Source organism: Saimiri boliviensis, chromosome 2, assembly GCF_048565385.1.
Source record: "Saimiri boliviensis isolate mSaiBol1 chromosome 2, mSaiBol1.pri, whole genome shotgun sequence".
Lineage (NCBI taxonomy): Eukaryota > Metazoa > Chordata > Mammalia > Primates > Cebidae > Saimiri > Saimiri boliviensis.
The window spans coordinates 42,794,303-42,816,932 of record NC_133450.1 but is presented as its reverse complement, the minus strand read 5'-3'; the positions used below and the strand labels follow the sequence as shown (position 1 = coordinate 42,816,932).

At 34.2% G+C, this 22,630-nt stretch overlaps 1 protein-coding gene across 2 annotated transcripts in view; it reads left to right on the top strand.

The window, feature by feature from the left end:
* The window catches only part of MNAT1 (MNAT1 component of CDK activating kinase), a 222,431-nt gene that overhangs the window by 146,971 nt on the left and 52,830 nt on the right, over window positions 1-22,630 (top strand). For both annotated transcript variants that reach the window (XM_003924403.4, XM_074393162.1), the window contains exon 7: window positions 4,195-4,316. In XM_003924403.4, coding sequence (XP_003924452.2) covers window positions 4,195-4,316 — 122 coding nt within the window. The remainder of the gene's footprint in view (window positions 1-4,194; window positions 4,317-22,630) is intronic.

Sequence of the window (22,630 nt, the reverse complement as noted above, 5' to 3'; positions counted from 1 at the left end):
TTAATAGTACTTATTTCATTAAATTATTGTGGACGCTGACATGATGTATATAAAACTCTTTAGCATAGTGCCTGACACAAAATAAATAATATTAACTATTCTTATTCACTGATCTTTTTGGCTGTTGTAAATGATGTCCCGACAAACTTCAGAGAAGACTGAATTATAAGTTATCATAACTTTAGTAATTTGGGTATTGTTGCTAATATTTAGAGAATGATTAGTTTTAGTATGTTGTTTTCCAGTGCAACTACTTAAGAAAGCTTATCTTTCTTGAATATTATCTTCCTTGGAAGGTATTCCAATTCTTGAAAATATCCATTCTGCGTCAACCTTTTTGGACCTTGCTCTGTAATTTCTTAAATGCCATGGAGTGCTGGTGAGACTATAAGTGTACTTCTTTAATTGTTTCAGTATTTTTCCTTTCCCTCACTTACCCTCCTCTCTTTCACTCTTCTCCCCTCCCTTTTACCCCTATAGCTAAAACATGTGACACCAATACTGAACATTTTGTATCATATGGTAGGAGAATTTAGTGTCTGACAATTTATGAAGAAGACACTGAAATAGGGATGTCAGAACAAGTTTCAAAATATCCCACTCAGGCACTGTCTTCTTAACCTATGCAATGCTCTCTGAATCATTGGTCTGAAATTGGATTATTCTGTGATAGTATAAGATTTAGCTTGACAGTTTCATGTTTTTTTTTAGAAAGGCTGTGGAACATGGAGGTTAGGGGTTAAAATAATATGAATGAAGTTTCTGACATTACACTCTTTTTCTCTGTTTCCTGCATATTAGTCTATCAAAGCAAATGAGAAAATTAGGTTATTCAAAACTCATTTAAAAAAATTATGGTAAAATACATGTAATATAAAAATTTCACATTTTAATAATTTTAACTGTACATTTCTGTGACATTAAGTACACCCATATTGTTGTGCATTTATCACCACCATTCAGTTTCAAAAATTTCTCATCTTTCTCAACTGAACCTGTACCCATGAAATACTAACTGCTCTTTCCTGTGTTCCTAGCCTCTGGTAACCACTGATTTATTTTATGTCTCCATGAATTTGACTGCTTTGGAACCTTCTATTAGTGGAGTCATATATTTTTTGTCCTTTTATGAATATGTTATTTCATTTATCTTAATATCGTTAGGGTTCATCCATGTTGTTACATGTCAAAATTTTCTTCCTTTCAAAGGCTGAATAATAGTCTGTTGTATCAATGTGTGTGTACACACACACACACACGCGTGCACACACACACACATACACACCACATATTATTTATTCGTTTATTCCTTCATGGACACTGGGTTGCTTCCAACTTTTGGCTAGTGTAAATAATGCTGCTGTAAATATGCATTGGTGAACACATATTTCTTTGAAACCCTGCTTTCACTTTCAGGTATATACCTAGAAGTCCAATTGCTGGATCATATGGTAATTCTGTTTTTAATTTTTTAAGGACTTGCCATACCATTTTCCACAGCAACTGTACATTCCCACCAGCAATGCACAAAACAGAGTTTCTGTTTGTCTACATCTTCACAAACACTTAGCATTTTCTGTTTTTCTTTTTAATAATAGCCATCTTAAATAGCCATGTGTGTGAAGTGGTATCTCACCATTGCTTGATTTACATTGCCCTTATGACTAGTAATATTGAGCATCTTTTCATATACCTATTGGCAATATGTATATCTTCTGTGGTGAAATCTCTCTTCAAGTCCTTCACCTGCTTTTGGTGAAGTGCTGTTGACATTACAGTGTTAGAGGTGCCTATTATAATATGCCTATTAAACTAGCTAGGATGATGCTACATGGTATTGAACTTGTTGAAGAGAAAAACTGTAATTTAGGTGCAAGCATCTTTGATGGTTGTTTCTCACTGCTACAATTGTATTTTATCACTTTTATGTCATGCCTTTTACTTTTTTTTTTTTTTTAAATAAAAGAGATAATGTATACTTTGCATCCAACTTAGTAATTTAAGGGAAAAAGGAAACTAAGTGACATAATAACAAAACATTTATAAACTAGACACTGGAAGAATAACTGCAAGAATGCTTTATAAAAAGTTATGAAACATAGAAACAGATGTGAACTATACCAAGAAAAATAAGAGAATGAGGGTTAAAATCAGAAAACATAGACTATATAAAAAGTTGGGATTTTTATAAATTAGAATTCTATGCCATATGGATGATAGATATGTAAATCTCAATGTAAGGGTATATAGCTGAGTGGCACTTTATTTTACATACTTATGCTCAAATATGATCTATAGGGTCTTTGTATTTTAGTTACCCAGCAGCTCTTTCTTCTTAGAAAAATAAAATGGATGTTTTAATCCATTTAGTTTTCAGCATAAATTTTTCTTATTTTGTTTTTAATGTGTGTATGTGATGTTACATAAATACGTATTTGGTAAGTTAGTTTGATTTCATGTAAAGACTTCAGAGAATAGACATTTATGTGGCATAGCTTTGTAGCAAATAATTTCATTAGCTTTCTTCCCTAATTAGAGCTTTAAAAAAAACACTGTAAAAAATGTCAAAGTTGTTTAATAAAAATAGAAAAATGTGAGGTTAGACTATACTTATATACAAGGGGACTTAAAAAAGTTCATGGAAAATGGAATTAAAAGATAAATATAAAAAAATATAAACTTTATTTATCAACATAAGCTCCAACAGGAACAAGACACTTTTGTAAGCAATGATACCAGGAATTTAGTTCATCTCTAAATAACTGAGGGTCCTGGGAATTTAACTATGTCAGTGAAATCTTTTTTATATTATTACTGAATAAAAATGGGTTCCCTTTACAAATTTTTTGAGGTTAGGAAACAAAAAGAAGTAAGAAGGAGCCAAATCAGGACTTTAAGGTGGACACCTAATGATTTCCCATGGAAACTCTTGCAAATTACCCTTGTTTGATGAGATTTCATGAGCAGGATTACTGTTGTGATGGGGAAAGGACTCTGGTGAAGGTTTCCTAGGTATTTTTCTGTTAAAACTTTTGCCAACTTTCTCAAAACACTCTCATAATAATAAGCAGATGGTATTGTATTTTGGCCCTCCAGAAACTCAATAAGCAAAGTGCCACGAGCATTTTGAACTGGCAGTTTTTTGAATTGTTACCATGACCTTCACTTGTGACCAGTCCACTTTTGCTTTGACTGGACCACTGCCACCTCTTGGTACCCACTGCTTTGATTGCACTTTGTCTTCAGTACTGGTAAAGGCATATTTCATCTCCTGTTCTTTGAAGAAAGCCTTCAGGATCTTGATCACACTTGTTTTAAAATTTCCACCGAATGCCCTGCTCTCCTCTCCTACTGATCTGGGTGCAACAGTTTTGGCACCCATTGAGTGGAAAGTTTGCCCAACTTTAATTTTCCAGTCAGAATTGTGTAAACTGAATCAGTTGAGGTGTCCATGGTGTTGCCTGTTGTTTCTGCTGTTAATCATCAGTCCTTTTCAATTAGGGCATGAACAAGGTTACCTTTTTTTTCCTCACAAATTGATGTAGATGGTCTGCCATTGAGGGTTTCATCTTCAACAATCTCTTGTTCCTTCTCAAAATGAGTTATCCATTTGTAAACTGCTGATTTCTTTGTGGCATTGTCCCCATTAACTTCTTGTAAAGCTTCAATGATTTTGCCATTCTTCTATCCAATCTTCACCATAAGTGTTTGTTCTTGTTTCAGTTGAGCAGAATTCACATTGGTCTGATAGGAGCTTTTTTCAAATGATCTTATGCTTCTTTGTGCCTCAAACTAGGTGCTGTTCAGACATATTATAACGAGTTAGTACAAGCTTATTTTGGTGCAAACATTTAAAAAAATCCATGCATAGTTTTTAAATTATATGTATTTTGCATAAACTTTTTGAAGTCTTCTTGTATTTGATGACTTCTACCACTGACATTGAACAACTGTACTGTTTTATGCTAAATTTGAATTTAATGATGGAGTTAGTTTTTCTCTTTTAAATCATGTATAAATGACTATAAATTATGTTATGTGGGTTTCAGTTATGCAATGCATTGTACCCATGGAACAGCACAACTAATGGATAATACTTCTAATGTGAGGAATTTAATTCATCTTTAAAATGATTATAAATAGCAATATTAAGGTAATATTAAAAGGTATTAATTTCCTTCATTTTTCTAACAGGGTCAGCATATTTCACTGGCACCTATTCACAAGCTTGAAGAAGCTCTGTATGAATACCAGCCACTGCAGATAGAGACATATGGACCACAAGTTCCTGATCTTGAGATGCTAGGAAGACTTGGGTATGTGTCCTAAAGAACTTTACATTGAGTAGCTGATATGTGGGGCTTGTTGCTGTTCTTAACTGACATGTTAACATTCTTAGATTTTCAGTTTATAGAACTTTACTCTTTCGTGAAAAGTAACAGTACTTAATGCTAAGTTGTTTTATTTAGCACATTATTTTTTTCTTTGGACTTGTTATGTATCTTGAGATTGAGCCTGGAATATATTAGTTCATTTTTAAGTCTGTCCTTGGCAGCCATATTGAAATGACTGTTTATTTTCAGCCATGAGTGGTTTTTTTTTTTCTTCCTTTTTTTAAGAAATTGGGACTTAATTTAGTCAGTAGTAAGCCAGTAAAAATATGAGTTGGGCTCCTTGCCATGAAAAAGGGTAGATTTACTCATTGTGCTCTGTCTACAGTGAAACTACATTTATGAGCCATGAGCCATGAAATATATTTTGTTGAAAGGTATAATGTTAAGTCTGGCCCAGTGGTTCAACAGTCGTATCATATATATCCATTCTGGAAATGAACCTGGGATCCTGGCTTTTGTGAGGGATGGAGAGATGGTTATAGTCTCTCTCATGGGAGCAAGTGGGTATTTGTATACTTGAAAAGTGCAGGCACACATGTTGCTAGATGGAGCAAATCATTTCTTGGTCTCATTTTTAAATGTAAACTATTGAATGAAAGGCTGATCCAGAAACTGTTGTTGCCTAACAAAATAGTGGAAAGAATATAATGTGGAAAAAAAAATGAGTATGTTGAGGCCAAGCAATTAAAAAGATCCCAAGAATAAAAACAAGAAAGGTGAAACAAATAATAAATCCTGCATGCATCTTCAAAACCAAAACCAAAATCTTGAAGATGTTGCATAGTATTTTGCATGTGAAACTCAAGGCTCCAAGGTAAAGTTAATATTGAAATGATACATAATTTAATATCTTAAGGCTAAATTATCTTTAGTTCTTTATTTTCTTAAAGTTCTACAACCCCTATGTGTGAAGCGAACAGGATGTAAAACAACCTAAAGCTCTCTTTGAGATAACAAACTTATTAAACAATTGTTTTAAATGCTAAAATTGAAGTTTGAGGAGATAGACAATATTGTGTTTTATAATGTAAAAAATTATACATGATGTAGACATTTATTTCTTATCTCTTATTGGGTTATAAAGAACTAGAATTACGTATCTTTAAACTAAATTTACTCAAAATCTTTACTTTTAATGTTAGTGAAGTTAGCATGTTTAAAATAATACTCCTCTGTTACTGAGTTTTGCATTTTCCAACAATTTTGTCATAATTTTTCATAAACAGATTTTATTCTGTTGAGGTAATGTTTTTCTGTTCCTAAAATGTTGAATTGTTATTATTTTTTGAGATAGTCTCTCTTTGTCACCTAGGCTGTAGTACAGTGATGCAATCTTGGCTCACTGCAGCCTCCTTCTCCTGGGTTCTAGCGATTCTCGTGCCTCAGCATCCTGAGTAGGTGAGGATGCAGGTGTGCACCATCACGCCTGGCTAATTATTGTATTTTTTGTAGAGATAGGGTTTCTCCATGTTGGGCAGGCTGGTCTTGAACTCCTGGCCTCAAGTGATCTGCCCACCTTGGCTCCCCGAAGTGCTGACATTACAAGTATGAGCCACTGGGCCCAGCCCATCTTTTAATATACTGCTGAATTCAGTTTGCTGGTGTTTTGTCAAGGATTCTTGAATTAGTGTTCATAAAGCATATTGACTAGTAGTGTTTTCTAGCTTTACTGAGGTATAATTAAAAGAAAAATTATATGTATTTAAGATAGAGAATTTCTTTTTAATTATTAATTTTTGTGAGTGCATAGTAGGTGTATATACTATGGGCTATGTGAGATATTTTGATACAGGCATGCAATGCATAATAATCACATTAAAGTAGATGGTATCTCTACTACCTCAAGATCTGTTCTTTGTGTTACAAAGAATCCAATTATATTCTTTTAGTTATTTTCAAATGTATAATTAAATTGTTACTAATTATAGTCACCCTGTTGTTCTATCAAATACTAGTTCTTGGCCAGGTATGGTGGCTCACGCCTATAAATCCCAGCTCTTTGGGAGGCTGAGGTGGGCAGATCACTTGAGGTCAGGAGTTTGAGACAAGCCTGGCCAACATGATGAAATCCTGGCTCTACTAAAAATACAAAAAAATAGCTGGGTGTGGTAGTACTTGCCTGTAATCCCAGCTACTTGGGAGTCTGAGGCAGGAGACTCACTTGAACCTGGGAGGCCGAGGTTGCAGTGAGCCAAGATTGTTCCACTGCACTCTAGCATGGGTGACAGGGCAAGACTCTATCTCAAAAAGAAAACAAACAGTTCCTATTTATTCTCTTTATTTTTTTTCTACCCATTAACCATCCCCACGTCCTCTCCCACCCCCTCACTACCCTTCACAGCCTCTGGTGACCTTCCTTCTAACTCTCTATATCTATGAGTTCAATTATTTTCATTTTTAGCTTTCACAAATAAGTGAGAACATGCTAAATTTGTCTTTTTGTGCCTGGCTTATTTCACTTAACATAATGACCTCCAGTTCCATCTATATTGTTGCAAATGACAGGATCTCATACTTTTTTTCTGGCTGAATCATACTCCATTCTGTATATGTACCACATTTTCTTTATCCAGTCATCTGTTGATGGACATGTAGATTGCTTCCAGATCTTGGCTATTGTGAACAGTACTGTAATAAACATGAAAGTGCAGATGTCATTTTGAAATACTAATTCCTTTTCTTTTGGGTATATATTCAGCAGTGGGATTGCTGGATCATATAGTAGCTCTATTTTTGTCTTTTGACAAACCTCAAAACTGTTCTTCATGCTGGTTGTACTAGTTTACATTTCTACCAGCAGTGTACAAGATTTTCTTTTTTCTCTAGCCTCTCTAGTATGCGTTACTGCTTGTCTTTGGATAAAAGTCATTTAAACTGGGGTGAGATTATATCTCATTGAAGTTTTGATTTGCATTTCTCTGTAATTTGCATATTACTGTTGATGTTGAGCATCTTTTCATATGACTTTGCCATTTTTATATCTTCCTTTGAGAAAAGTGTGTTCAAATCTTTTGCCCGTTTTTAAGTTGGAGTGTTACATTTTTTCCTGTTGAGTTGTTTGAATTCCTTACATATTCTGATTAATAATACCTTGTCATATGGGTAGTTTGAAAATATTTCTCCCATTCTACAGGTTGTCCCTTTGTTCATTGATTTCTTCACTATGCAGATTTTTAACTTGATATTCTCCCATTTATCTATTTTTGCTTTGGTTGCATCTGCTTGTGGGAATATTCCTCAAAAAATCTTTGCCCACTCCAGTGTCCTGGAAAGTTTCCCCAATGTTTAATTTTAGTATGTTAAATAGTTTGAGGTCTTAGATTTAAGTGTTTAATCCTGATTTGATTTTTGTATGTGGAGAGAGATAGGGATCTAGTTTCATTCTTATGTATATGGATATCCAGTTTTCCCAGTACCGTATTTTAAAGAGACTTTCTTTTCCCAAAATGTATGTTCTTGGCACCTTTGTTGAAAATGAGTTCACTGTAGATGTATGCAATTGTTTTGAGATTCTCTATTTTGTTCCATTGGTCTCTGTGTCCATTTTTATACCAGTATCGTCTACTTTAGTTACTGGAGCTCTGTAGTATTTGAAATCAGGTAATATAATTCCTAAAGTTTTGTTCTTTTTGTTCAGAATAGCTTTGGCTATTCTGGGTCTTTTGTGATTCCATATAAATTTTAGGATTTTAAAAAAAATTTCTGTGAAGAATGTCATTGGTATTTTGATAGAGATTGCATTTAATCTGCAGATTGCTTTGGGTACTATGGACATTTTAACATTATTAATTCTTCCATTCCATGAACATGGAATATCTTTTGTGTGTGTGTGTGTGTCCTCTTCAGTTTTTTGCATCAATATTTTGTAGTTTTCATTGTAGAGATCTTTCACTTCTTTGGTTAATTCCTAGGTATTTTATTTCTAGCCATTGTAAATGGGATTACTTTCTTGATTTCTTTTTTAGATTGTTCAGTCTTGACATATAGAAATGTTCCTGATTTTTGTGTGCTGATTTTGTATTATGCAACTTTACTTAATTTGTTTATCTATTCTAATAGTTTTTTTGTGGAGTCTTTAGGTTTTTCCAAATGTAAGATCATATCATCAGCAAACAAAAATAATTTGACTTTCTCCTTTCCACTTTGGATGTCCTTATTTCTGTCTCCTGTCTGATTGCTCTAGCTAGGACTTCCAGTTCTCTGTTGAATAACAGTGGTGATAGTGGGTATTGTTGCTGTGTTCCAGATCTTAGAAGAAAGGCCTTCAGTTTTCCCCCATTCAGTATACTAGGTGCAAGTCTGTTGTATATAGCTTTCATTATGTTGAGGTAAATTCCTTTTATACCCAGTTTTTTGAGGGTTTTTACCATGAAAGAATGTTGAGTTTTATTAAATGCTTATTCAGCCCCAATTGAAATGATCATATGATTTGGTCCTCCATTCTGTTAAAGGATGTATCATAATGATTGATTTGTATATGTTGAACCATTCTTGCATTTCTGGGATAAATCCCACATGGTCATGATAAGTGAATGATCTTTTTAATATGTTGTTGAATTCAGCTTGCTAGTATTTTGTTGAGGCTTGCAGACACTATCTTATAACCCATTATTTTAAGCTGATGACAAGTTAACATTGATTGTATAAGCAAATAAATAAGCAAAATCAAAACTAGTAAAAACTCTATATTTTAACTTTGTACGCTTTTAAACTTTTTGTTTTTTCTATTTATATCTTAATGTACTGCCTATTTCTTGAAATTTTGTAGTTATTACATTTGATTGATTTATCTTTTAGTTTTCCTATTTAAGAGTAGTAGTTTACCCACCACGATTACGGTGTGATAATCCACACCAGGCTAATTTTTGTATTTTTAGTAGAGATGGGGGTTCCCCACGTTGGCCAGGTTGGTCTTGACCTCCTGGCCTCAAGTGATCTGCCTGTCTCAGCCTCCCAAAGTGTTGGGATTACAGGCGTGAGCCACCATGCCCAGCTGTAACTACTGTTTTTAATAACTATACATGTGATTTATTTAATGTGAGCTGTTCATTTCTGAATGATTATAGAAATTTAAAAGACTTGTTGAAAGAGTGTTGAATAGATAACTTTATTGTTATTTTATTTCTTCCATGTACTCCAGCAGATAATGTAACTTCTGAACCTACTCTTAAAATTCCCAAGAAATCAATTGACAGATTAGTTATAAATAAGAAATTTAAAAGTTAATTTTAAACATAATTTATATCAGCATGATTTTATTTAAATTTGGTTTAGATTCTTAGAAGTTTATATCACATTTTAATGAATGTTTATGAGTAAATTTCTGTATTACTCAAATACTTGAATAGTGAAAAATCATTAAAAATTACAGAGTATTTTAGGCAGATGTAAATTTGTGATATCTGTGGTTTAAGGCAATCTTTGATACCAGCCATGAAAATATTACATGATGAAATATTTCATTAATTTTATATAAGAGTTATGGTTTTATTAAAAGCATTGCTAGTTTATATTTATGTAAATATACGTATTATGTAAATATGTAATTTGCATTTATCTTTAAATTTCTGTGTAAATATGTAAAAGTGAGAATGACTTATCTAATAGGAAATTTCAGAATTCCTTTCTCAATTTTATGGGAATATCTATTATTTTCATTCTATGACACATTATAACATTTTAAGATAAAATATTTTTATTTAAGGTTTGTAGTCTTACATTTTCCTTATTTATGGTTTAAATGAAGCTATTTGCTACCAAAATTCTGCAGAATGAAATGTTTTTCTTTTACTAATAGATAATGTTTTACATATGTTTGGGGTACGTGTGAATATTTTTACATGCATAAAATGTATAACAATCAAGTCTAGGATATTTGGGGTATCCTTCACCTTGAGTAGTTATTATTTCTATGTGTTGGTAATCTTTCAAGTTCTCTCTTCTGGCTACTTTGAAATATACAACATACTGTTGCCAACTACAGTCACCCTAGTCTCTTACTGAGCATTAGAATTTATTTCTTCTATCTAACTGTAAGTTTATACTTATTCACCAACCTCTCTTTATTTCTCCCTTCCACCCTCATACCCTTCGAAGCCTTTGCTATATTCTAGTTTCTATCTCCATGAGATCAAGTTTTTGTCTCCCATATGTGAGTGAGAACATGCAAAATTTGTCTCTGTGCCTGGGTTATTTCACTTAACCTGATGATCTCCAATTCCCTCCATGTTGCTGCAAATGACATGGCTTAATTCCTTTTTATGGCCAAATACTTATACCGTGTGTGTGTGTGTGTGTGTGTGTGTGCACGCCACTTTTTTTTATCCATTTGTCCATAGATGGATATTTAAATTGATTCTATATTTTTGCTATTGTGAATGGTGTTGTGATAAACATGTAAGTGCAAAGTGTCCTTCTTATACTGATTTCTTTTCCTTTGGCTTAGATACCCAATAGTGGGATTGCTGGATCATACAGTTCTATTTTTAATTTTTTGAGGAATCTCCATACTGGTCTCCGTAATGGCTATACCAATTTACATTCCCACCAGTAGTGTATAAGAATCCTCTTTTCTCTGTATCCTTATTAGCATGTGTAATTTTTTGTCTTTTTAATAATAGCTCTGCTAACTGGGATAAGATGATATCTCATTGTGGTTTATATTTTAATTTCCCGGATGATTAGTGATGTTGAGCATTTTTTCATATACCCATTGGCCATTCATATGTCTTCTTTTGAAAAAGTTTCTATTCATATTCCTTGCCTACTTTTTAAATGAGATTACTTATATTTTTTTTGTTGAATTATTTGAGTTCCTTGTATATTCTAGATGTTAGGTCCTTGTTAGATGAATAGTTTTCAAATACTTTTTCCCAGTCAACATCTTGTCTCTTCACTCTGTTGATTGTTTCTTTTGCTTTGCAGAAGCTTTTTAGTTTAACATAGTTCTATTTGTCTATTTTCGCTTTTAAGTTGTCTGTGCTTTTGAGGTCTTAGCCGTAAAATCTTTGCCTAAACCAATGTCCTCAAGTTTTTCCCCTTTGTTTTCTTCTAATAGTTTTATATTGTCAGGCCATACATTTAAGTCTTTAATTCACCTTGAGTTGATTTTTGTGTATGGTGAGTTCAGATGGTTATTATGGGAGTCCAGTTTCATTATTCTGCATATGGATAGCCAATTTTCCCAGCATCACTTATTAAAGAAGGAATTATTCCCACAGTGTACATACTTTGCGTCTTTGTTGATTATTAATTGGCTGTGAACATATGGCTTTATTTCTGTGCTCTCTTATAGAATGAAATTTTAATCTTAATCTCATGCAGAGCTTATCTTTTATTGCTTTGTGGTAGCTACAACGCTCTACCACATAGCAATATATAGATGTACATTCTTTTCTCTGTCTTATGTTGACATAAGTGGCATAAGTTCTGGGCTATCAATCTGTCAGGAAACTTTAAAAAATGATTTTTAACTGTGAAGGTTTCAAGTCTTGAGTCACAAGATATGAGAATAACTAGCTATTATTATATCAGTAGTAGTGAAAATAATTATAGTAGTTATGATGGTACTGAATTAAGTCAGTTAATTAGAATCTGATGGTAATTAGAAGAAAATTTCCTGTTTGATCTCTATTAGCACTATTAATATTGTTTTCTTGTGTGGCCATGGACTACATTCATAAAAACCAACTTGCTGAGCAAAAGTAATTGATTATTACAAATCTATTACTGTTAATGGCAAAGCAATTAAAAGTGATGACTCTTGAAAAAATAGAATAGGGTCCAGTTCACAAAAATAGAGGTGTATCTCATTTTACTGTGTTTTGTTTTATTGCTTTTTGCAGAGATTGCAAGTATATCAATGTACTCACCTCATGTCTGTTTTTCACATTTGGTTAATTCTTGCACTGTTTCAGACTTTTTCATGATTATATCTATTTGGTGATTTGTGATCTGTGAACTTTTGGTGTTACTATTATTATTGTTTTGGTTGCTGCAAACTGTATCCATATAACAAAGCAAAGTTAATAAGTGTGTTTGTTCTGACCGTTCTTCTGACTGGCTCTTCCCTCCCCTCCTTCCCTTGGACTTCCCTATTCCCCAAGACACAACAATATTGAAATTAGACCAATTAATAACCCTGCTAAGGGCTCTGTGTATTCAAATGAGAGGAAGGATCACATATCTCTCACTTTCAATAAAAATATAGAAATGATTAAGCTTAGTCAGCAAGATATGTCAAAAACCAAAATAGGCCGAAAGCTAGACCTCTTGTGCCAAACAGCCAAGTTGTGAATGCAGAGGAAAAGTTTTTGAAGGAAATTAAAGTGTGAACACATGAATATTAAGAAAGCAAAATAGCCTTATTGCTGCTATGGAGAATGTTTTAGTGGTCCAGATAGATTGAACCAGCCAGAACATTCCCTTAAACCAAAGCCTAACTCTCTTCAATCCTGTGAAGGGTGAGAAAGGTGAGAAAGCTACAGAATAAAATTGTAAAGCTAACAGAGGTTGGTTCATGAAATCCATTTCCATAACAGAAAGTGCAAGGTGAAGCGCCAAGTGCTAATGTGGAAGCTACCTAAGATATTGATGAAGGTGGCTTAAACAAAGATTTTTCAATGTAGATGAAATATCCTTCTATTGGAAGAAGATGCCCTCTAGGATTTTTATAGCCAGAAAGAAGTCAGCCAGGTGTGGTAACTCATGCCTGTGATTCCAGGATTTTGGGAGGCAGATAGCTTGAGCCCAAGAGTTCAAGACCAACCTGGGCAACATGGCAAAAAATAAAAAATAAAAATACAAAAATTAGCCAGGCGTGGTGGTACGCTCCTGTAGTCCCAGCTACTCAGGAGACTGAGATGGGAGAATCACTTGAGCCTGGGGAGGTTGAGGCTGTAGTGAGCCATGATTGCATCACTGTACTCCAGCCTGGGTGACCCTGAGCTGGAGTGTAGTGATATGATGCAGTGAGACCCTGTTTCCAAAAAAAAAAAAAAAAAAGAAAGAAAGAAAGAAAGAAAAAGGAGAAGTCAGTGTTTCAAAAGCAAGGCTGACTCTCTTTTTAGGAGCAAATACATCTGATGACTTTAAATTGAAGTCAGTTTTCATTAGCCATTTTGAAAATCGTAGGGCCCTTAAAAAGTTTGCTAAATCTACTCTGCCTGAGCTTTAAAATGGAATGAAAAAGCCTGGATGACTGTATTTGTTTACAGCACGGTTTGCTGATTATTTGAAGCCTATTCTTGAGACTTAACTGCTTAGAAAAAAAAAGATACCTTTCTAAATACTACTGCTCACTAACATTACATCTGGTCACCTAAGACTTCTGATGGATATGTGCAAGGAAATCGTGTTTTCATGACTGCTAACACAACATCCATTCTACAGCCCAGGTATCAAGGAATAATTTTGACTTTTCAGTCTTGTTATTTAAATAATACGTTTCATAGCGCTGTAACTGCCATAGATGGTGATTCCTCTGATGGATCTGGATAAACAAATTGAAAACCTTCTGGAAACAATTCACTATTCTAGAGGCCATTAAAAACATTTGTGATTCATGGGAGGAGGTCAGAATATCAGCATTATCAGGAATTTGAAAGAAGTTGATTCCAACCCCCTTGTTTGAGACTTTATTGAAAGAAGTAACTGCAAATGAAGTGAAAATAGCAAGGGAACTAGAATTAGCAGTGGAGTCTGAAGATATGACTGAATTGCCACAGTCTTATAATAAAACTTGAACAAATGAGGAACTGACTCTTAGGGATGAGTAAAGAAAGTAGTTTTTTGAGATGGAACCTACTCTTGGTGAAGATGCTGTGAACGTTGTTGAAGTGACAATGGATTTAGAATATTATATAAACTGAGCTGATAAAGAAGTGGTAGGGTTTGAGAGAATTGCCTCTAGTTTTGAAAGAAGTTCTGCTGTGAGTAAAATGCTATCAAACAGAATTATGTGCTACAGAGAGAACTTTTGTGAAGAGTCAATCATTGCAGCAAACTTTATTACTGTCTTATTTTAAGAAATTGCCATGGCCTCCCCAGCCTTCAGCAACCACCATCGTGATCAGTAAGCAGCTATCAACATCCAGCAAAGAACATTTATCAGCAAAAAGATTAGGACTAGTTGATGGCCCAAGAGGATTATTATCATTTTTTATTAATATATAATCTATTTGGGATTTTGACTAAATCTGCAAAATCACTTTTTATATATAATATAATCATAGCAATGAAATCTGTCATATTTATGGTCGTATTCATACCCAAGGACTGAGAATTATGCAAGGAATGGATACAGTGGGGTAGAATAATGATGGCCATGTCTAAATTCTGCCTACTACAAGCGAGATAGGTCTTCTCTTGCTACTTGTCTTTTTCAACATTTTCTAAGCATTTTTTATACATTTATTCTTCAAAGTAAACTTTGCTGGCAAAAGCAATAAAGCACTCCATAATTGTTTCAAGATTTTTGTAAATGTGAAAATTTCATAAAATACTGTGAATCAAGTAACGAAACAAATCAAAAGCCACCAACAACTTAGCTAATAAGCTCCATCCACAGTACCCCCTAGATAGTAATCAATACCAATCCTTTTGGGATTGTATTTGGAATTTAAACTTATAATCTGATCAGAGAAGAATGGGCATTTAAAATATACTTAGTTTTTATATATCTTACACATTTCTTGGAAATTAATTTTCATTATATTCTACTTTTGATGCTGTTGTGATAAAGTTATTTTCGTCATATTTCTGACTTTAGGTTTATATTTTATTGTATTTTGGCTAGAACTTGTAGAACTTTTAGACCAAGTATAATCCTAATAACTGCAGTTTCTTTCTATGTATTTCTTCTTTTTTTTTTTTTTTGGTGAATGCCTCAAATGTTTCAACACTAAGGATTATATTTGCTGTTTAAGTGGTTTTTTATATCACATAAATGTATTTTCTAAATCACACTGAAGAAATCACATCATGAATAGGTATTAATTTTTTTCTTTTTCACATTTAATTTTATTGAATGCTTTTATGCCATCTATTGATGTACTTTTTGAACCTAATGGTGTATGATATTATTAAAAAATTTTTCAATAGCAAGTACTTCCTGTATTCCTAGATAGCTGCTTACTTGAAATAGCATTTAGGGAAGGCAGAATTTCAGCTGCAGACTGCAAGTTCAGGAAATTTGTTTTAAATGGATTAGTTTATGTTCTATCAGTGAGAAATAATTGAGTCAATCTATAATACTTTAAAAATCTTAGCACTTAAAATTTAATCAGCTTTATTAAAGCATAATTCACATATAATAAAATATCTATTTTAATTGTGTATTCTAATGAGTTTTGATAAATGCATGCAGTTTGTTTTAACCACCAGCACAGTCACGATATAGAGTATTTGTATAATCTGCTCTCACCATGATTGTGCTTTTTTCTGGAAGTCACTTATAATTTTGTGTATGAAAGTGTTCTTTTATTTCAACATTTCCATGAGAGAATTTTGTATTCTGTATACTGCTTTTTGGTTATAGTCTTTACTTTGTAGTATTGGCTTATATATGGATTGTGTAAGAATGGTGAAAAGGTAGTTGTTTAATTTAAGTTTTGTTTTGTTTTTGATGCTACCCATTTAAGTTTTTTTTGTTTTTCTTTTTGTTGTGTTTTGTTTTGAGATGGAGTCTCACTCTGTTGCCCAGGCTGGAGTGCAGTGGTACGATCTAGGCTCACTACAGCTTCTGCTTCCCGGGTTCAAGTGATTATCCTGCCTCAGCCTCCTGAGTAGCTGGGACTACAGGTGCCCAGCACCATGCCTGGCTGATTTTTGTATTTTTTAATAGAGACAGGATTAGTATTGGCCAGGCTGGTCTCAAACTCCTGACTTTGTGATCTGCTCGCCTTGGCTTCCCAAATTGCTGGGATTACAGGCGTGAGCCCTTGCGCCTGGCCTTAAGTTTATATGTTAGTTTTACAGAAAGCCTTGGGGCATCAGAAAATCAAAGAATGTGGAAAAATACAAAAATCACAAAAACACTGCAATATACATGTATATATAATATATGATTTATACTATACTTTGTGGTAATTATGAAAATATTACTAAATTAACTTTTTTTTTTCTGGCCGTGATAGCAAAATGTCTTTAGTGTCTGATTTTTTTGTTTGTTTTAGGGGGCATTTAAATTAGAAATGAACTCACATATCTAACAGGAATCTTTGTGCTTAAAATTCTAGCCTGGCTCTAGTCTTGCAAGTTTTAAATCTTTTTTATGCAATTATGGAAAAAATATGTTTCTGCTTGAAGCAGTTGTCAAACAAGCTTCTTTCATCAACAGTCAGACACAAGGCAGCTGAATGAGGCTGTTTAGTCTAGAGTGAATGCTCATGAGATTACAAGGTCACTGAGGAAATGTAATTATACAGTTGGTTCCAGAATAGTTTTTTGTAGCAAGGACTTAAATTATAACATTAATTTAAAAATATATAAAATGAGATATATTCTAATTAATCTCAGAAAGCACAAAGTTAAAAAAATGTAAGTTATTACAATAAAATGTGTTAATTCATATTTTTACAGGATCCTTAAAAAAGCAGATTCAATTTAGTATTGGAATTTGGTTATTTCTGCTATATCATGGTAGAATTCAGTAGATCCTGTGGATCTTATATATAATTGTCTTCACTGGGAAATGTTAGCTGTTTCTTTGAAACAGCTAACATTTAAAATGAAACTTAAAATTCTACTGTAATAAAACCAACGATAACAGTACATTATTGAATCTGTTAGATGCTGTTAGATATTTCTAACATTAGAAATATCTGTTAGGTATTTCCCTGGAAAACCCTGATTTCAAATCCCAATCTTTTCTGGAAACATCTTCACAGATGCACCCAGAAATAATATTTTACCAGATATCAGGAGATCCCTTAGCCCACTCAAGTTGACACATAAAATTCTAGATGATAATATTGAAAATCCTGGTTTTCAAGAGAAACAGAACCAATAGGACATTTAGACATTCTTAAGAGGTGGTTTATTTTTGCAATTGGCTCACATAAGATTTTAGAGGCTGAGAAGTCCCATAATATGCTGTCTGCAACCTGGGGAACCAGGAAAGTTGGTGGTGTAACTCACTCTGAATCCAAAGACTTGTGAACTAAGGGAGCCAATGATGTGACTCTGTTTGAGGTTGAAGGTCTGAGAATGGAGACTTGTGGGGTGGAGGTAAAAGTCATGTAGTATGAAGGCCCAAGAACCTCAAGTTACATTGTTTGAGGACAGGAGTAAATAAATGAATGTCCCAGCTCCAGAAGAGAGAGTGAATTCACCCTTCCTTTGTTTTTTTTGCTATGTTCAGGCCCTCAGCTGGATTGGATGACATCCATCCACATTGATGAGGGTGTATATTTTGTACTAAGACTATTGATTCAAATCCAATCTTTCCTGGGGACACATTCACAGATGCACCCAGAAATAATGTTTTACCAGCTCTCAGGAGATCCCTTAGCCCAGTCAAGTTGACACATAAAATCCCAGATGATAATTAATACTTTAAAGACAAATAAAGGATACAAGAATGGATAGTGATTGGGGTAGTGTGCCATTTTTGGTAATTGGAATCTCTTGTAAGATGGTATTTTAGCAAATACCTGAATTAGAAAAGAAATGAGTCATTTGATATCCTTGGGAGAGTCAAAAGGAACTGTAAATTCACAGGTGGGGATGTGAATAAGGAAGAGGAAGGAGTTCAGAATGTCTGGAGAAAGAGTAAATATGGGGAGTGGTAGGAGAATAAGTCAGAGAGGTAGCAGGTTTTTATGTAAGAGTGCAGGCCAGACCTAGTTGATGATACACAGCTTTATAGACCATGGTCAAGACTTGGGCTTTTACTTTGAAGGAGATGGGAAGTCAGAGGAGAATTTTGAAAAGAAGTTGCCATATATTACTTGCATCTAGAAAGGTCTGTCATAGGAGAGTAGATTTTGTAGATGGTGGATGGTGGTGGTGGAGGCAGGCATGAATGCAAGAAGACTTGCAGTAGTCCTGCTAAGATGGTAGTGGCTTGTCCTAGCATGGTAGTAGTATAGTTCGTAAGAAAGTGGTCAGATTATAGATATAATTTTGATGGCAGAGGCAAAAGAATTTTTGATGGATTGGTTAAGGGTGGTATGAAAAGGAAAGGATTACTTCCAAGGTTTTTATCTGAGCAAATGGTTGATCCCAGGGTTTTTTTCTGAACAATAAAGCTGCAGGCAATAAGGGGTTGTGTGTCTGTAGAGGTTTTTTAAAATAAAACTGAATAAAAGTCTGTTTTTTAAATGAACATGTACTGACAGTATTGGTTTTCAAATACTCATTTCTGAAAAAAATCTTTTGTTGTTCCAAGTTCTCAACAATTGCTGTGATTACTTTTGAATTTAATAGTATATATGTAAGCTATCAATGAACATAGCTTTAGTTTTCTTTAATAACATTATATGTATGCAAAATTTAATTCAGATAAATTTCAGTTTTACAATCATCCCAGGCCCTACCTTTTCACCCCCCCAATCCCCAATAGCCACAAACCTAGCTACATTTAACCTCATTCAAGCGTAAATTTGTATGGTTTTGGAATTTTTCAAGCTCCTTTCTGACAAAATTTCTATTTTTAACTCCCCTTGGTACTACATATTCCTGAGTTTAAACCGTAAATTTGAAGTAAACAGTGTTAGCTCAGTGATTATAAAGATGAAGAAACAGCTGGGTGTGGTGTAATTCTTACCTGTAATCCCAGCACTTTGGGAGACCCAGGCAGGTGCATCATGAGGTCAAGAGTTCAAGCCCAAGCCTGGCCAACATAGTTAACTTCTGTCTCTACTGAAAATACAAAAATTAGTCTGGTGTGGTGGCACACACCTGTAGTCCCTGTAGCCCCAGCTACTTGGGAGGCTGAGGTAGGATAATCATTTGAACCTGGGAGGCAGAGGTTGCAGTGAGCTTAGACTACACTATTTCACTCTAGCCTGGATGACAGAGCAAGACTGTCTCAAACAAAACAAAACAAAACAAAACAAAACAAAACAAAACAAAAAAAACCAAAACCCAACAAACAGAACTTAGGTTCTGAGAACTTTTATTTGTGTTTAAAGTTTTCAGTTGTGGGGACATTTGAAAGTTGCTAGAATCAATTTTAAAGAAACAGATCCTTCAACAGTATTGCACTTTCTAGAATTTATTGTGAAATAAAAATGTTATTCTGCCAAACTTATCCTTATCAGTAAGATATTCCTAGTTATTTGAATATCTGTTTCTTCAGATAAGAAACTTTTGAAATTAAAATTAATGAAAAGTATTTTTCAATAGATTGTGAGCAGAGATAAACTGATGGATCTGACTGTAACGTCTATTGAACTTAAATATGTAAAAACAACCAGTTTTAACGCACTCATTGACAAAGCTGCAGAAGTCAAAGCTCAAAACAGAAATTATAATGTGATACTCCATTTTGTGCTTATAAATTGTGCCATTTAAAAAATTAATATAATTAATAGGTATTTTAATTTACTACTTATCTTTCATGATAATTTTTATTGGAATAACTATGTGTGCACAGTGCTATAAAAGAAAAGCCTCACTGTGTGCTTTTCTGCATTATTTTTAATTTAATTTCATGATTATTACAAAATATAGTTTTGTTCTATAGAGGCACAGATATGGCAAAAAACAAAATTATCTGTTCTGGTTGTCTAATATGTTGTCTGCAGCTGCCTAATAGAGTCCACTCTGAAGATGGGCTTCTGTATTGTAGGTAGCTTCTGTGATGACCAAATCATGTTAATTTAGTCATAAAAATTTCTCCATCATATTTGGTTACATTATTTTAAGAAATTTATAGAGACTTAGGGAGATCCACAAACTTAAGTAGTGGTCAAGATAGGTCCTATATAGAAGGTTAAAAGAGGCATGATTATTGAAACTAGAAAACTTTGGGGGGGCAGAGTGAACATGGGTAGCAAATCAAATTTTAGTTTATGAAGGATTTTTGAAGGGAATAATGTTTTTGGAGGGAAAATTACCAGTAAGATGGTAAAATGTGGATTAGACGACCAGCCAGGGTTGGCTCATCATTCCGAAATATTTCAAAGTGAGAGAAGATGCTGATTTAGTCTATGTAGGTTTGTTTTTTATTTGACTGAGAGCAAGGTGCTATTTCAGGTAATTTTTAATGCAGATGGCTATTCTTGGATTTTGCATGTCTTAGTGTAAGTTTTTTTTTTTTTTTTTTAACTCTGCCCAGCTTCTAAACCTTAGCTTTTTGTTCTACTATTTACCTCTGTATTTCTAAATAACATAATTATACTGCAGTTCCTTGGTTTCCAATTTTATAGCTGTCTCTTGACTTCCTAGTATAAGAGATGAAGATTTAGTCCTCTAAAACCTCTTCCATACCCTTATTTCACTTGTCCAGTTATCTCTTAATGCAATTATATTACATTTTAAAATTGAGTCAATATGACTTATATACATAGTGAATATGAAAATCTTGTTTTCAGTTGAGCCATATATTTTACACTGATTGTGTTTCTTAGATTTCCCATAATGGTTGCCTTGTTTTTTATGTCTCTTCACATTTTCCCTTTAGCTTTAATTAGCATCTTGCTCACCTCATCAAACCCTAAAATCTACCCTATCTAGGGCTACAGAATATGAAAACAAAATAGAATCTCACCATTTGTTGCCTCCTGCTTCGTTTTAACCTCCTTACCCAATGTAGACATTTCTTCCTGCTGCTTTTATTAATAGCTTAGTCTCCCCTGGCCTTGTGTTTGAAGGCATGCAGTATAGCTGCTTTGCTAATTTGTGATGGGTTTAGCATCAGATTTTGTGGAATTGGTACTTTTCAAATGTTTTAAAAATATTCTGCCAAGGAGTAGTTAACTGTCTTTAGATTTAGGTGAAATTCAGATGCGTGGTGGCTCATGCCTTTAATCCCAGCACTTTGAGAGACTGAGGAGGGTGAATGACTTGAGGTCAAGAGTTCAAGACTAGCCTGGCAAATATGGTGAAACCCTGTCTCTACTGAAAATACAAAAAATTAGCTGGGTGTGGTGGCAGGCACTGGTAATCTCAGCTACTCAGGAGGCTGAGGCAGGAGAATTGCTTGAACCTGGGAGGCAGAAGTTGCAGTGAGCTGAGACTGTGCCATTACACTCCAGCCTGGGCAACAGAGCAAGACTCCTTCTCAAAAAAAAAAAAGAAAAAGAAAAAAAAGAAAGAAAGAAAGAAAGAAAGAAAGAAAAAGAAATATAGACTTTGGGCTGGGTGCAGTGGCTCATGCCTGTAATTGCAGCACTTTGGGAGGCTAAGGCGGGTGGATCACGAGTTCAGGAGTTCAAAACGAGCCTGGCCAAGATGTTGAAACCCCCTCCCTACTAAAAATACAAAAAAAAAAAAAAAAAAAAAAAATTAGCTGGACGTGGTGGCACGTGCCTGTAATCCCAGCTATTCAGGAGGCTGAGGCTGAGGTTGCAGTGGACCGAGATTGTGCCACTGCCCTCCAGCCTGGTGACAGAGCAAGACTGTCTCAAAAAAAAAAAAAAATTTCAGTCAACTTTCATATTTTCTGCCTTGAATTTTACCTCAAGCATAGTTTAAAACAACTGAAAGGAGACAGGAGCAATAGTATTCTTAGTATGTACTGCATTCTTTGGTACCCACCTCTGCATACCAGAGTGAGAGAGGAAGGAAATTCAGTGGCTTGGGCTTGCTAGTGAGAGACAGAAGTCTTCCCAGTAATAAGACACATTTGGACAGCTCTCATCTCCCAACAACTGAGTCAACAGTAGGAGGGTATTTCATGGAGCTCTGTGGTAATTTTTTGATGAAGCAGCCCTTCTTCCTTAGGAATGTTTAATTGTTACCTTTATCCTCTCATTTGTTAAAGTTAACATTTATAGCTTGATGGTAGCTCTATCACTTCCATCTGTTTTATGAACTTACCTACTGTTCTTGCTTTGAAAGGTGGTTTTGTTTGTTACAAATAATTTTTCTATTATCATCTTAACCCTCAACTTTAACATTTAAAAATGACATAACTGAAGAGCCATGTTATCAGTGTTTTTTAGATTGTAGGTTATATACATTTTAAAAAATGGAATAAAATAAAAAGTAAACTAGCCAAGGGCATTGTGTAAATGTAAGCATTGGGCCAGGTACAGGCTCATGCCTATAATCCCAGCATTTGGAGAGGC